Genomic DNA, 12,483 nt, shown 5'->3' with positions numbered 1-12,483 from the left:
GCCCCACACTCAGGAGATTCTTAATTCAGTAGGCTTGGAGTGGGGGCCAACAGTTTGAATTTTTAACACATAGTCCAGATGATTTTGATGCAGGTATTCGGTGGACCATACTTTGAGAAACACTGAAGGCCCTTTGTCTGCAATAAGTATCTTATGTCTCCAGGTGACAGGAAAAATTATTCTATTCTCACTCAAGTAGACTGAAACTATGTTTTCCAAATCAGATGTACAAACCTGCACAAAACAATCTGCACAAAACAATCCACTGGGATAGAAAGAAGATATTGGAATTACCTTTTCACCTAAAATAATCAGCTTTATCAATGTTAAATAAGAGATTGATACTTGGCATTTTGAAAAAGAGAAAGAACGAATCAGAAAGGAGACTCCAGTAACAAAAATTCTGGGAGCCAGAGGAAAAATAAGTAAGTAGTAAATGATTTAGCAGACCAGAAACTTCAAAACCGAAGCTAGCAGAAGTAAACTTGCTTTGTATTGCAAAACCCCAGAAAGGCACTCACAAATTTGAGCCATCAGATACCTCTAAAAAGTAGGCTGAAAATAAGTTGACTATTTGTATAAAAAGCAGTTAAGCCCCTCAAACCCTCCCTGAACACCAAGCATTCAGGTAACTATACTTCTGCCATCAGAAGAGAAGACAGGAGATTTGGTGTCTGGAGAAGCTAAACCACAGGAACTCTGAAATCAGAGGCACCAGGCGGAGCTGAGAAAGAGAGCAGTTTACTGAAAAGAGAAGAATTAAATGAAAATCTACATACTGAAAATGTAACTCTTAGTCCCCTTTTCCACTTGGCTATGAGATTGCATTGGCAGATTCTCGCTGGAGAAACTGATCAGCCCCAAAGTAAAGACAAACACTGACAACTCCCCCCACCCTAAAGAAAAAGCCTAGTCAAAACACTCTCCATTGCAACCCATGCCTCAATAAGACGTCCCTATACTCAAGAGCTTTTCAACTGGTGTTGAGCTCTTCACTTTTAAATATTGATGGAAGGTTAACCCATCTTTAAGAAAACTATAACATGAAAGACAGAAAACAAAAACAACAAACAAAACAAATACTTAGAAAACAGAGATAGTGCAGGAAGCAGAAGCAATAATATTCATTGGGTTAGAAGGTAAAGATAAGGAAATCACTCAGATAAGAAATTCAGAAGTTCAGGTCAGAAGATCCAACATATAAAAATAGGAGTTCCATAAAATCAGAACAGAAGAAGAAAAGAAAAAAGATATTGTCGAAGAAGTAATTCAACAAAATTTCTCAAAGATAAGGGTGAGACTTCAGACTGAAAAGACATGGTGAGTGAGTAACTAGCACATCTTGGAAAAACTTTTGAACCCTGGGAAAAAAGAGATAATTCTAAATGGTTTTGGAGGGGAAAAATTAAAAGCAGGTCACCTACAAAGGATGCGGAATCAGTATGGTATCAGACTTCTCAATAGCAACACTGGAAACAAGAAGCAATGAGAAATACCTTTAATATTTGGAGGGAAGAATGATTTCCCAAGATCTCAAAAAATTTATCTCCCATGTTTTTTTTTCTTAGAAAGCAACGGGAATATGTGTCTAATAGACTAAATGAAGACAGAGGAAGATTAGAGAAGTGGGAGAGAGGGATCTAACAGAGGAGAGAGGGAAAGATAATCCCCAGGCTGACAGTGAAGGGAGATCCCAGGATATAGGTTATAGAGAACAATCAATTCAAATTGGACCAAGGGGACAGGGCACTTTTTCATTGTTTCATTCATTCATTATCTTTTTCATTGTTTTCTTCACCACTGCAATCTCATGCCATTTATGATAGTACATAGAAAACCAAGCAAAAAAAAAAAAAACAAATAAATAAGATATAACTATTAAGTGCTGAGGGAAAAAAAAGTATTTCTCATAAAGGAGATGATATCCTATATAATAAAATAATCGATACAGTTAATGCCACTTCTTTGGCAATGAATCTAAGAGATAATTGATGGAAAATAAAACTGATCCACCACCACAATGCTAGCCTTAAAAAGTTATTTATCTGGAGCAGATATTTTTCATTTTCCATTAACTTTGTATCTTGTGCCCAGAAATTTTTCTTAATACCTTTTTCTACCTCTAAATACATATGTTTAGCCTACACCTCACAGTAGCAGGTGCCGTGTGATTATTAAACCATACCAAGTAATTCTAAAACCATCTGATTCAAGTTGCAAAGAGATGGGCCATAATTGGGATTTCCCGAGTTTAGAAGAAATATATCACTTTGGCCCTCATTTCAAACTTCTTAATTATTTAACCTTTTAAAATAAGTAAATGGATTTCCTTCTGATTTGCACTTAAGATTAAAATATAGTCATTTTCCCATGGCTCCAGTCTGAGCTCAGAGAAGACTTTTATGCCTTAACTAACTTACTGTACTACCATCTTCAATAATTTTCTCTTTATCCCACTGCAATAGCCTTCACCATATTAGAGTCTTTTACATCCTATTCCAGTTTTTTATTACTTCAATATAACCTAAAAATAGCTCCTAATCTCTGACCTTCCTAATATTTTATCATAAAAGAGAAAATAATTTGTATTTCTCCTATGACCACGCCAGTTTTTTATTCCTTTTACTGACTTGGTAGTTAATCTATAAATATGGCATTATCTTGTGATTATCAACAAAACTTTCAAAAATTTAAATTTTATTTACAAAATAATTAGCTAGCCTTACTTTTTCCCTTCAAAAACTTCTATGGATACTCAGGGCCAGGATTCTGTTGCTTCCTATCCTTTACCTTGTTCATATAAATGATATTTATTTATTAAGTATTTTTTATTTGAAGTATAGTTGACATACAATGTTATATAGTTTCAGGTGTACAACACAGTGATTTGATGGTTCTATACATTATGCAGTGCTCACCAAGATAAGTATAGTTTCCATCTGTCATCACACAAAGTTATAACATTATTATTGACTATATTCCCTATTCTATGTTAAAAGCGATATTTCATCAAATATTTACAAATATGCTTATTACTGAATCATCTCCTGAATTTTATAAATTGTGAAAATTCTTTAAATTTTACAAATTGTAAGGAGAAAAAAAATAAGCTAAAGAATTGCTTGATCATCCAGTTTTAAATAAATTGCTCTCTAGAGTCAAAAAGAAAAATACCAGTGATGACATTTTTACTTATACTCAACCTTTCATCTAAGAACATGTAATCTTTGTGACTATTACCCCCATTTTACCACCAAGGCATCGAATTACAAAGATTGAACTGAAGTGAACTCAAGAGGTTATCTAATCTAGCTTCTACCTCCAAGAATGACTGCATTTTAACAATCCAAGAGATATGTCCATCTTCTCTAGTTTTCAAAATCTCCAGGAAAAATGTTACAACTTGCCTTAGCAATTTACTCTGGTGTATAATATCCCTTGTTTTACTCATAATCCAAATCTGAAGATAAGAAGGAAATAAAACCTGGTTTCCTAGATTCTCAGTAAACACTTACCCAGTTGCGGTTATAAAATAACCACAAAAATAAGAAGAAGAAATAAATATTTCAATAAGAACAATTTCCAGTATCTAGTCAACTATTCACCTGTTTCAAGCAACAGTCATTTTGAAAATACTCTGGCATAAAAAAATGATTTATACCTGTCTTGATTTCATAATAAATCTCTCCCTTTAGTAAGAGAAATAATTTCTAACTATTAAATGTATATTTATAAGTCCTAAAGATAAGAATAGCATATATTTATTGGGAACTTTCTGGGTGCTGGCACTCCATGCATAATATCATATTGAATTTTCATGTCATTTCTGTTAGGTAGGCACTATTGTTATTCCCATTCTTTAGATGACAAAATGGAGGCTTGGAGAAGGTAAAGTGTCCAAAGTCTCATAGATTCAATGACAAAGCCTGGGTTAAAACCTAGACAGTTTGGTTATGTTTCACTGTCTCTCTAATACGTATTTAATAAATTTTAGTGTTATTATTAGGTTGCTTTAAGATTGGTTGAGAAGCCCTTATCCGTAAAAAAAAATTTTTTTCCTTCAAACTCCCATTAGTTCCTCCATATTTCTGTCAGACCAAAGATGATCTGGGAAATATACGCACCTCCTAAAAAACATGCATTTATATGACAAAATTTGTTTCTTAAAGTTTGTTTGATTGTTACATGATTTTTCTTAGACCCATCTAGATTTGCTTTTAAAAATGCATATGGATACTTTTAAAATGAATCTTAGTTATTTTGGACTTTACTTACTCATTCCAGAAGCAGGGGTTCTTCCAGGTCTTACTATTTTTATTATTATTATGTTTTAAGATTTTATTTATTTGAGAGAGAGAGAGAGAAAGTATATAAGTGGCAGGGAGGGCCAGAGAGAGAGGGAGAAGCAGGCTCCCCACTGAGCAGGGAGCCTGATGAGGGGCTCCATCCCTGGATCCCCTGAGATCATGACCTGAGCTCAAGGCAGATGCTTAACTAAGCCACCCAGGTGCCCCTAGGTCTTATTATTTTAAAATGAAAAGAATCAGGGGCACCTGGGTGGCTCAGTCGTTAAGCGTCTGCCTTCGGCTCAGGTCATGATCCCAGGGTCCTGGGTTTGAGCCCCGCATCGGGCTCCCTGCTCAGCGGGAAGCCTGCTTCTCTCTCTCCCACTCCCCCTGCTGTGTTCCCTCTCTCGCTGTGTCTCTCTCTGCCAAATAAATAAAATCTTTAAAAAAATAAAATGAAATGAAAAGAATCAGATTTTAGATTTGAAGCTAGATTAGATTGGTTTCAATATAAATATTTTATAAAATATTATAACCAACTAGAATGTTCTCTAAGTGTAAGCATAACTTTTAACTAGGTAAATGGCCAACTATATGTTAGCCAAAGAAATCTTGTTGCTTTACTGAGGTAATTTATGTTGTTAGTATAGTAAGCATGCTTCTAAACAGCTGAAGTTTTACATTCTTTATAATACCTTCTTAATATTTCAGTTTATTAGTTGACACTGATATTTAAAAGAAAAAAAACCAACACATTTCAAAAGCTATGAAAACTTTGAAATTTAATTTATACTTTAATATTTCATACAACATTACCTTTTCCATTGTTTCCTTTCCCACTGTAATCTCATGCCCGTCTTGCCCCGTGCCATTCTTAAAGAACAGAATTCGGACTGAGGTCTTCTCAGTAAGTTCCTTCATTCTATCAGAAAGAACAGGCTTGGTTTTCTGTCTTTTAACATCAGTAGGAAGCATCAGTCCATTCATTGTCCAAGTTACTTTCTTCATTAACAACAGATGGTCTAGAAGAGAATTTTTTTTTTAAAGTCAAGTCAATATTTGGCTTCAAAACTAGAAATGGACACATCATATTTCCCCTCCCCCTCTTACCTATATCATATACACTGGCCAGTCTCCATTTAGATGCTGGTTTTCTGAAATGCTACCACCAGCTTCCCACTAACTGGGACATAAGCTGTAGCAAGCTGTCTGCTCTGATAGCCTGCATAAATCATCATTTCTGAAGGGAACAGATGTTCAGGGTATGAAAGAGTAATACCACAATTTAGTCCTAATTAAAATTCACCTTAGCATGCCTCTATCGCTGATCAGATGCACGGGGCTGAAAGGGTCCACTGAAAGGGTCCAAGGTCCTTTGCTCACTATAAAACAATATGGGTCCTGAAATTTTGTGTTCTTTAGGGCTGGGAAAATGCTTTTTTTCCTCCTTAATATGATTTATTATCCATGTTGTTTTAAAGATGATGACCTCCGAGTAGTAACCTTATACATAATTCTTCTCCTGTGACTAGAATGAAAGTGCCTTCTAGGACATCTTTGGTGAGAGATTCGTAATATTTCACTAAAACTGAAAACCAGCTCTGCATTAACAGTTTACTTTGACCTATACATTTTCAAAGATGTGTGCAGAATTTAAGTTTCAAAACTCCCACTCATATTAATGGCAGTGAAACTAAATTACTATGTATCACTTTGAAAATGTAAGGGTAAGAACAGAAGTGAAGTATATTGCATAGTAAAGTTGCTATCAGCATTCCTCTCTTTTCAAAGGTTTCATTTCATAAATAAATAATTTACACCTGGGTTATTTTTTATTTGTGCATTCAATCTGTTTTAGATTATATTTTCTTTTCACATAAATTACAAAATGTGATTTTACAATTACAATGATCCCTCCCTCGTCTGCTCTATATTTGTCCTAATGAGAGAAATAAAATTTTATTTGCATACAATTGAAAATAGCTGCATTTGTATGCCCAAATTTCTAAATAACCCTTCTCTATTAGCACTTAACTTTGAAAGATCCATGGCCTCTTTAACCTAGAAGTGGTACTTTACATAAAATCTGCAAGTATCCATATGAAACACAAGCAAATAGTTCTGGGAACTTCGAGTCCCAGAATGGTTACATTAAATGTTAAAAAAACAAAAACACTGTCTTTCCCTCTCTTTCTCTCTTGTGTACATACTCACACACATATACATGCACACATACATATACAATAGGTAGCAATATGAGCAAAACTTGTAGAATAAACTAAAACTAGATCATAGATATGAGTAAGTCTTTAAGAAGAGAAAAAATATTTTTACAGAAATTCCTGTATCTTGTCATTTGTAATCTAAAATTCTAGGGATTAGAATTAGAAAAATAAGCTAGACATTAATGAGTTCATACATGCCCAAAATAATAGAAAACAGGCACTCAAATAAATACATGTACATTCATGTTCATAGCGGCACTATTCACAATAGCCAAGAGGTGTAAGCCAAATACCCACCAATGGATGAATGGATAAATAAAATATAGTATATACATACAATGGAATATTATTCAGCAAGGAGAGAATGAGGTACTGATATATGCTACACTGTGGATGAACCTCAAACCATTATGCTAAGTGAAAGAAGCTAGACATAAAAGGCAACATACTGTGTAATTCCACTAATAGGAAATATTCAGAACAGGTAAATCCATAGAAACAAAATTCAGGCTAATGGTTGCAGGGGTGGGAAGAGGGTGGAATGGGGAAAAATTTAATAAGAAGTTTTATTTTGGAATCATGGAAATGTTTTGAAACTAGATATAAGTAATAGTTGCACAACACTGTGAATATACTGAATGCCACTGAATTGTTCACTTAGAAATGATTAATTTATGTTATGTGAATTTACCATAATAAATAAATAAAGGAAGAGGAGGTGAAAGTGGGGAGGTGGTTGGAAAGACTAATAGTATCTCTCTGAAAATAAAAAAACCATCTCTCACTGGGAAAAAAATAAATTTACATATTTGATAGTTTATCTACAATCTGGACACACACATACACACATGTTTTGCATAGTGAAAAAAGTATAAACCTTCAAACTAGGTTTGAATAACAGCTCTAGATGACCCTAGATGAGTGATAATTCTGATTTCTTTCCTATAAAGTATCCAGTGGACACCACTCCACTACCTGATGAAAATTAAATATTTTATATGTCAAAGTACCTAAAGCATTGAAGGTACTCCATAAATATTAGCTTCTTCCCCCATATCCCAGAAATTCTATGCTTATTATGAAGGATTAGAGTATATTAATTGTTATATCAGTCAGGGTCCAACCAGAGAAACAGAATCCACTACTCAGAGTATTTGAGCAGAGGGGACTGACTACAGGGAATTGGTTATGTAAGTAATGGAAAAGACGGAGAAGCAATCAAAGGACAGTGAGGCAACCCAGAAACTGGCAACAGCAAGAAACCACTCCCACATTGGGGTGCCTGGCTGGCTCAGTCGGTAGAGCATTAGACTCTTGAACTCAGGGTTGTGAGTTTGAGCCCCATGTTGGGTGTAGAGATTACTTAAAAATAAAATCTTAAAGAAAAAAAGAAACTGCTCCCACCAAGGCCCCAGGGAGGAGGTGTTACAGGTGCCCAGATTTAGAGAATCGTACCAATAAAGGGTTTTCCCCTTTGCTGACGGAGACCAGGGTCAGGATTAGGGTGAGACAAGTGAAAGGTCAACAACGCAAAACTGAAAGAAGCACACTCAGTTGTGCAAATGCAGTAACCAGTATGTAACCCTCAGTAAGCGCCTCCTTAGATTTTGTCCCGTAGGTTCATCACTCATCTTACACCAGTCTCAGCCTGCTTTCTCTCTTCTCTATGTAGACTCCTAAAATTCAACTAAAATAATGCTATTAGCTGGACACTGTTTTATATGATTTATAGATAATAACTCATGAAGTCCTCTCCACAAGCTTATGAGGTAGAAAATACCATTATCTTCATTTACAGGTGAAGAAACTGAGGCACAGAGAAGTTAAATAACTTGAGTAAGATCTTGCAGCTGGCAGGTGGTTGCACCAGGATATGAATTTAGTTCTAGAACTGCACTCCTTTAAAAAAAAAAAGATTTTATTTACTCAAGTAATCTCTATACCCAATGTGGGGCTCAAACTCACAACCTGGAGATTGAGTTGCAGGTTCCACTGACTGAGCCAGCCAGGTACCCCTACACTATTTGACTCTTCCATATATTTTATGCTGTTATCTCAAACAAAATTTCACATCTTTCCACACACATTGGACATACTCTTCACATTTCTTATTCTTATCAGTGTTTCTACTTCTTTCACAGTTGTCCATTATCTCAGGGAGATCTTGAACCCTTACCTCCTAATCATTTCTCTCCATCCATTTTTTGGGTGTCCATTCACCAATGCACCCAGGGTGATAGTTATTAACAGGACAGAGTAACTTGTGCAGACTACAGCCTGTTGGGGAAAGACAGTGGATGTTCTATCTGAAAAGATGACATCTGAGTAGAGAGGCTTGCACAATGAGAAATCAGTCATGAAAATCTGGGGGGAAAGAGCATTCTAGGCAGAATAAAAATCAAGCACAAAGTCTCTGAGATGAGAATCAGCTAGGCATGTTTGAGAAAGAAAAAGTTTGGATAGAGAGAGAATGTATAAGCCACAGAGGCAGAAAGAGACCAGATTGTATAGACCAGGATAAAGGGTTTGGATTTTACTCTGGATATAAAGGGAAGCTACTGGAAGGTTCTCAGCAGGGCACTGTATGAAGAACAGACTATAATAGGGAGTAGATGACACTGGTAGTATCCCCCACCAAATTCCTTTTATCAGGCTAGTGCACCCAAACTCCAGCTGCTGTGAGTCATGGTCTCTTAACACCTCACAACTGCATCCTTCTCCTGAGAACTGCCCTCAGCTGAAAGGAACCAGCCATCTAGTCAGGAAATGCCTATGAGGTGATGGTCTCTTACTTCCTACCTAGGGGTCCCAGCCCACAGCCAATGACTGACTGACTGGGGGACATAATGGCCAGTCTCCTGGCCTTCAGGAGGGGCAACTCTGTGGTATGCTTCCCACTCCAAATTGAGGCTAGACTTCAGCTGAACACAGGGCATGGCTTCCTCTATTCTGTTGCTTCCCTCACTAAGTCCCTTGTAGAAAAATCCCCATCTTAGGCTCTGCTTCTAGGGAATCTGATCTGAGACAGAGTCAAAGAAAAGCAACTTAACTCTTTGCTATCCTTCTTCTCAGTAACCTTTTTTTTTTTTTTTTTGTAAAAGCATTATTCCTTTCCATTCCCAGCCAAAACCACCTGTCCATTTCCCTCTCAGTCTCCTATCATCTAAAAGAGCTTCCTAATTGTATTTTATTTTCCTCCATCATATCTGACATCCTATACTCCAATTATAGCTGAATTTTCCTAAAACATCAGTTTTATCATTGCCTAAAGAGAAAGTTCTTGGAACTAACTTTTGAAGTTTCCATTAGTCAATCACCCAGTCTGTCAGGTAGTCAGCAAATACTTATTGAATCCATCCTATGTGTCAGACCCTGTGCAAGGAATATGAAAAAGACCCATTCCCTCACTTAAATTTATGTTTAACAGAAGAGTTTACTGACAATCTGACACTATCCAAACTTACATGTCTTTATCTTTTCCTAGTTTAAAGCACTTTTTTACCTAAGCCAAGCTGTTCATTATCCTTTGAGTGTACCAAGGGCGTTTTTAAGTGCATTCTTCACCTACTCAGACTCAAGTCCTCCTCAAGATCCAGTTTAAGATCTTCCTTTAGTGCTCCAGCCACAAGGATCTGTCACCTCTCTGAATCCTTAGAGCACATGTGGTCTATACCACTTACCCATATATTCATTCATTCAGTAATGTTTGAGAACATACCACATTTCAGGTCCTGTATTACATATTAAGGAAAGAGCATTAGTGATCTGGAATTACGTAAACATTTTATAAACATAGATCCTATTTCTGCTTCCATACTTAACCTCATAGAAGGTAGGAATCAAGTCTATATTTATTATTACTTTGCTCCAGGGTATATATAAGTTCACTGCACATAGTATAATTACTAGATGTTAATTCTTCCTGGGCATTTAAATGTTCAATTGATAAAATTTAATTTTATGTCACTTTATATAACATACCAGTTATGTAAAATAAATTTATTGCCTGTGTATAGATATACCTACCATTTTTATTCTATACAACCCCCAGTATGAACTTAAATATGACTGATCTATCACCTTGACTCTTAACATTCCAGCATGGAGAACCTGAAGATGCTCAGCAAAGACCTGACTAGGTTTCAGTCCTGGTGAGGAAGAGGATTATGCAAGGCTGGGAGTGGGTAGAAAGAGAAGTAATCAAACGGTAAGGGGACAGCTGGGTAAGTGGGGCAGGGAACAAGGCCCAGTATTAAAACAAAAAACTTAATGCCATCTAAACCCACTTTGTTGGGGTGCCTGGGTGGCTCAGTAAGTCATGATCCCAGGGTCCAGGATCGAGGCCTACACTGGGCTCCTTGCTTGGAGGGGAGCCTGCTTCTCCCTCTCCCTCTGCCTGCTGCTCTGCCTGCCGCTCTGCCTGCTTATACTACCCCCCCACCCCCTGTTAAATACATAAATAAATAAAATCTTAAAAAAAATAAACCCACTTTGTGCTTCTCAGAAAACATATTAGCCATAGCCAGCAAATGCTTTCTATACTTTTCTTTTGCTAACTTCCTCATCTCAAAACCCTGGCATCCCTCCCAGGGCTGAGGCTATCTGGTACCTTTGTAAGAATTAAAAAACAGCCTCTGGGGGCGCCTGGGTGGCTCAGTCGTTAAGCGTCTGCCTTTGGCTCAGGTCATGATCCCGGGGTCCTGGGATCGAGCCCTGCATGGGGCTCCCTGCTCGGCGGGAAGCCTGCTTCTCCCTCTCCCACTCCCCCTGCTTGTGTTCCCTCTCTCGCTGTGTCTCTCTGTGTCAAATAAATAAATAAAATCTTAAAAAAAAAAAAAAAAACCGGCCTCTGCACCTAACCCCCATGGTGGAACTGGAAAAAAGTGAGTCTAGCTCCACAGTCCTTCAGCTGTGCACAACAGGGGGCAGTGGCCCTGAACCTTCACAGAGGTCACACCACCTCCTCTTTCTTACTTCCTTACTTTCAGTAATAGTTAACAAGCACTGTATGCAAGGTACTATGAGAAATACAAAGAGAAGTATTAAATGAAAGAAGAGAGCACCCCCCACCACCACTACCACCAAAAGAATGATTGAGGGGAGATAATGGGCAAGAATGGGCATTCCTGAGAGGATGTAGGAGGGCTGAAAATCTCAGATCTACAGGTTTCTGGGAGAATCTTTTATCCCAGCACTTCACTTCTGACCATTGTCTGGTCTCAGACAATCATTAGCATAACCATTAGCCTCTCTGCCATGTAATTATTCTTGGGCTGGCTTATTCTGGCCCCCTGCCAAACAGGAACATTCACAAATCTACATATGAATTTGGGGTAGGGGATTTTTAATATACTCTTCCTAAACATCCACTTACTGTTTACAGCTGAGCCTGCTGCTTTGATGAGGTCTATTTCCACCCCTCCCGGCAGCCACCTCCTTGAAATATGGATGGTTCACCATGATACCTATTTCATTTGGTCCTTCATTCATCCACTGAACAGCATTTACTGAGCATCTATTAAGTGCCAGACCCTGTACCAGAAAATGATGGTGAATAAAGAAGCCAAGGTTTCTGCCCTAAGCTAACTTGGTCTAGAGGGAACAACAGACACTTATTTGACCAGTAATTACAAATCTAATGATTACCAAAGAGGACACTGAGAATGCAATGGGAGCTTATCCTTATTAGTGGGAGCTTCCCCAGAGAGTAGGACAAAATATAACGCCTATCCGTATATGAGCTCAATAGCAGGATCCTTGGAGTTCCCCTTTGGAGAGTTCTTGAATCTCTACCTTGTTGACAGTACAAGCAAGTCTCAGTCCCTACGCACCCAACTGCCAAAGAAGGGGTCCTAGTCTTATCTCATCTTCTCCTTTAAATTTGCTAGCCACACCTAGTGGATTCCAAAGCAGTCACAATCAGACCTGTCTCTGTCTTTCTCTCCTCAGGCACTAGTAAGTTAAGAGACCAC

The 12,483-nt window shown here is 37.5% G+C and overlaps 1 protein-coding gene across 1 annotated transcript in view; it reads right to left on the bottom strand.

The window, feature by feature from the left end:
• Positions 1 to 12,483, bottom strand: part of DCDC1 (doublecortin domain containing 1) — a 97,336-nt gene that overhangs the window by 34,925 nt on the left and 49,928 nt on the right. The window contains exon 7 of the mRNA XM_036105443.2: positions 5,103 to 5,308. Coding sequence (XP_035961336.2) covers positions 5,103 to 5,308 — 206 coding nt within the window. The remainder of the gene's footprint in view (positions 1 to 5,102; positions 5,309 to 12,483) is intronic.

The sequence above is a fragment of the Halichoerus grypus genome, chromosome 11 (assembly GCF_964656455.1).
Source record: "Halichoerus grypus chromosome 11, mHalGry1.hap1.1, whole genome shotgun sequence".
Classification (NCBI taxonomy): Eukaryota; Metazoa; Chordata; class Mammalia; order Carnivora; family Phocidae; genus Halichoerus; species Halichoerus grypus.
The sequence above is the reverse complement of the archived record's forward strand: the minus strand, read 5'-3'. Positions and strand labels throughout refer to the sequence as shown.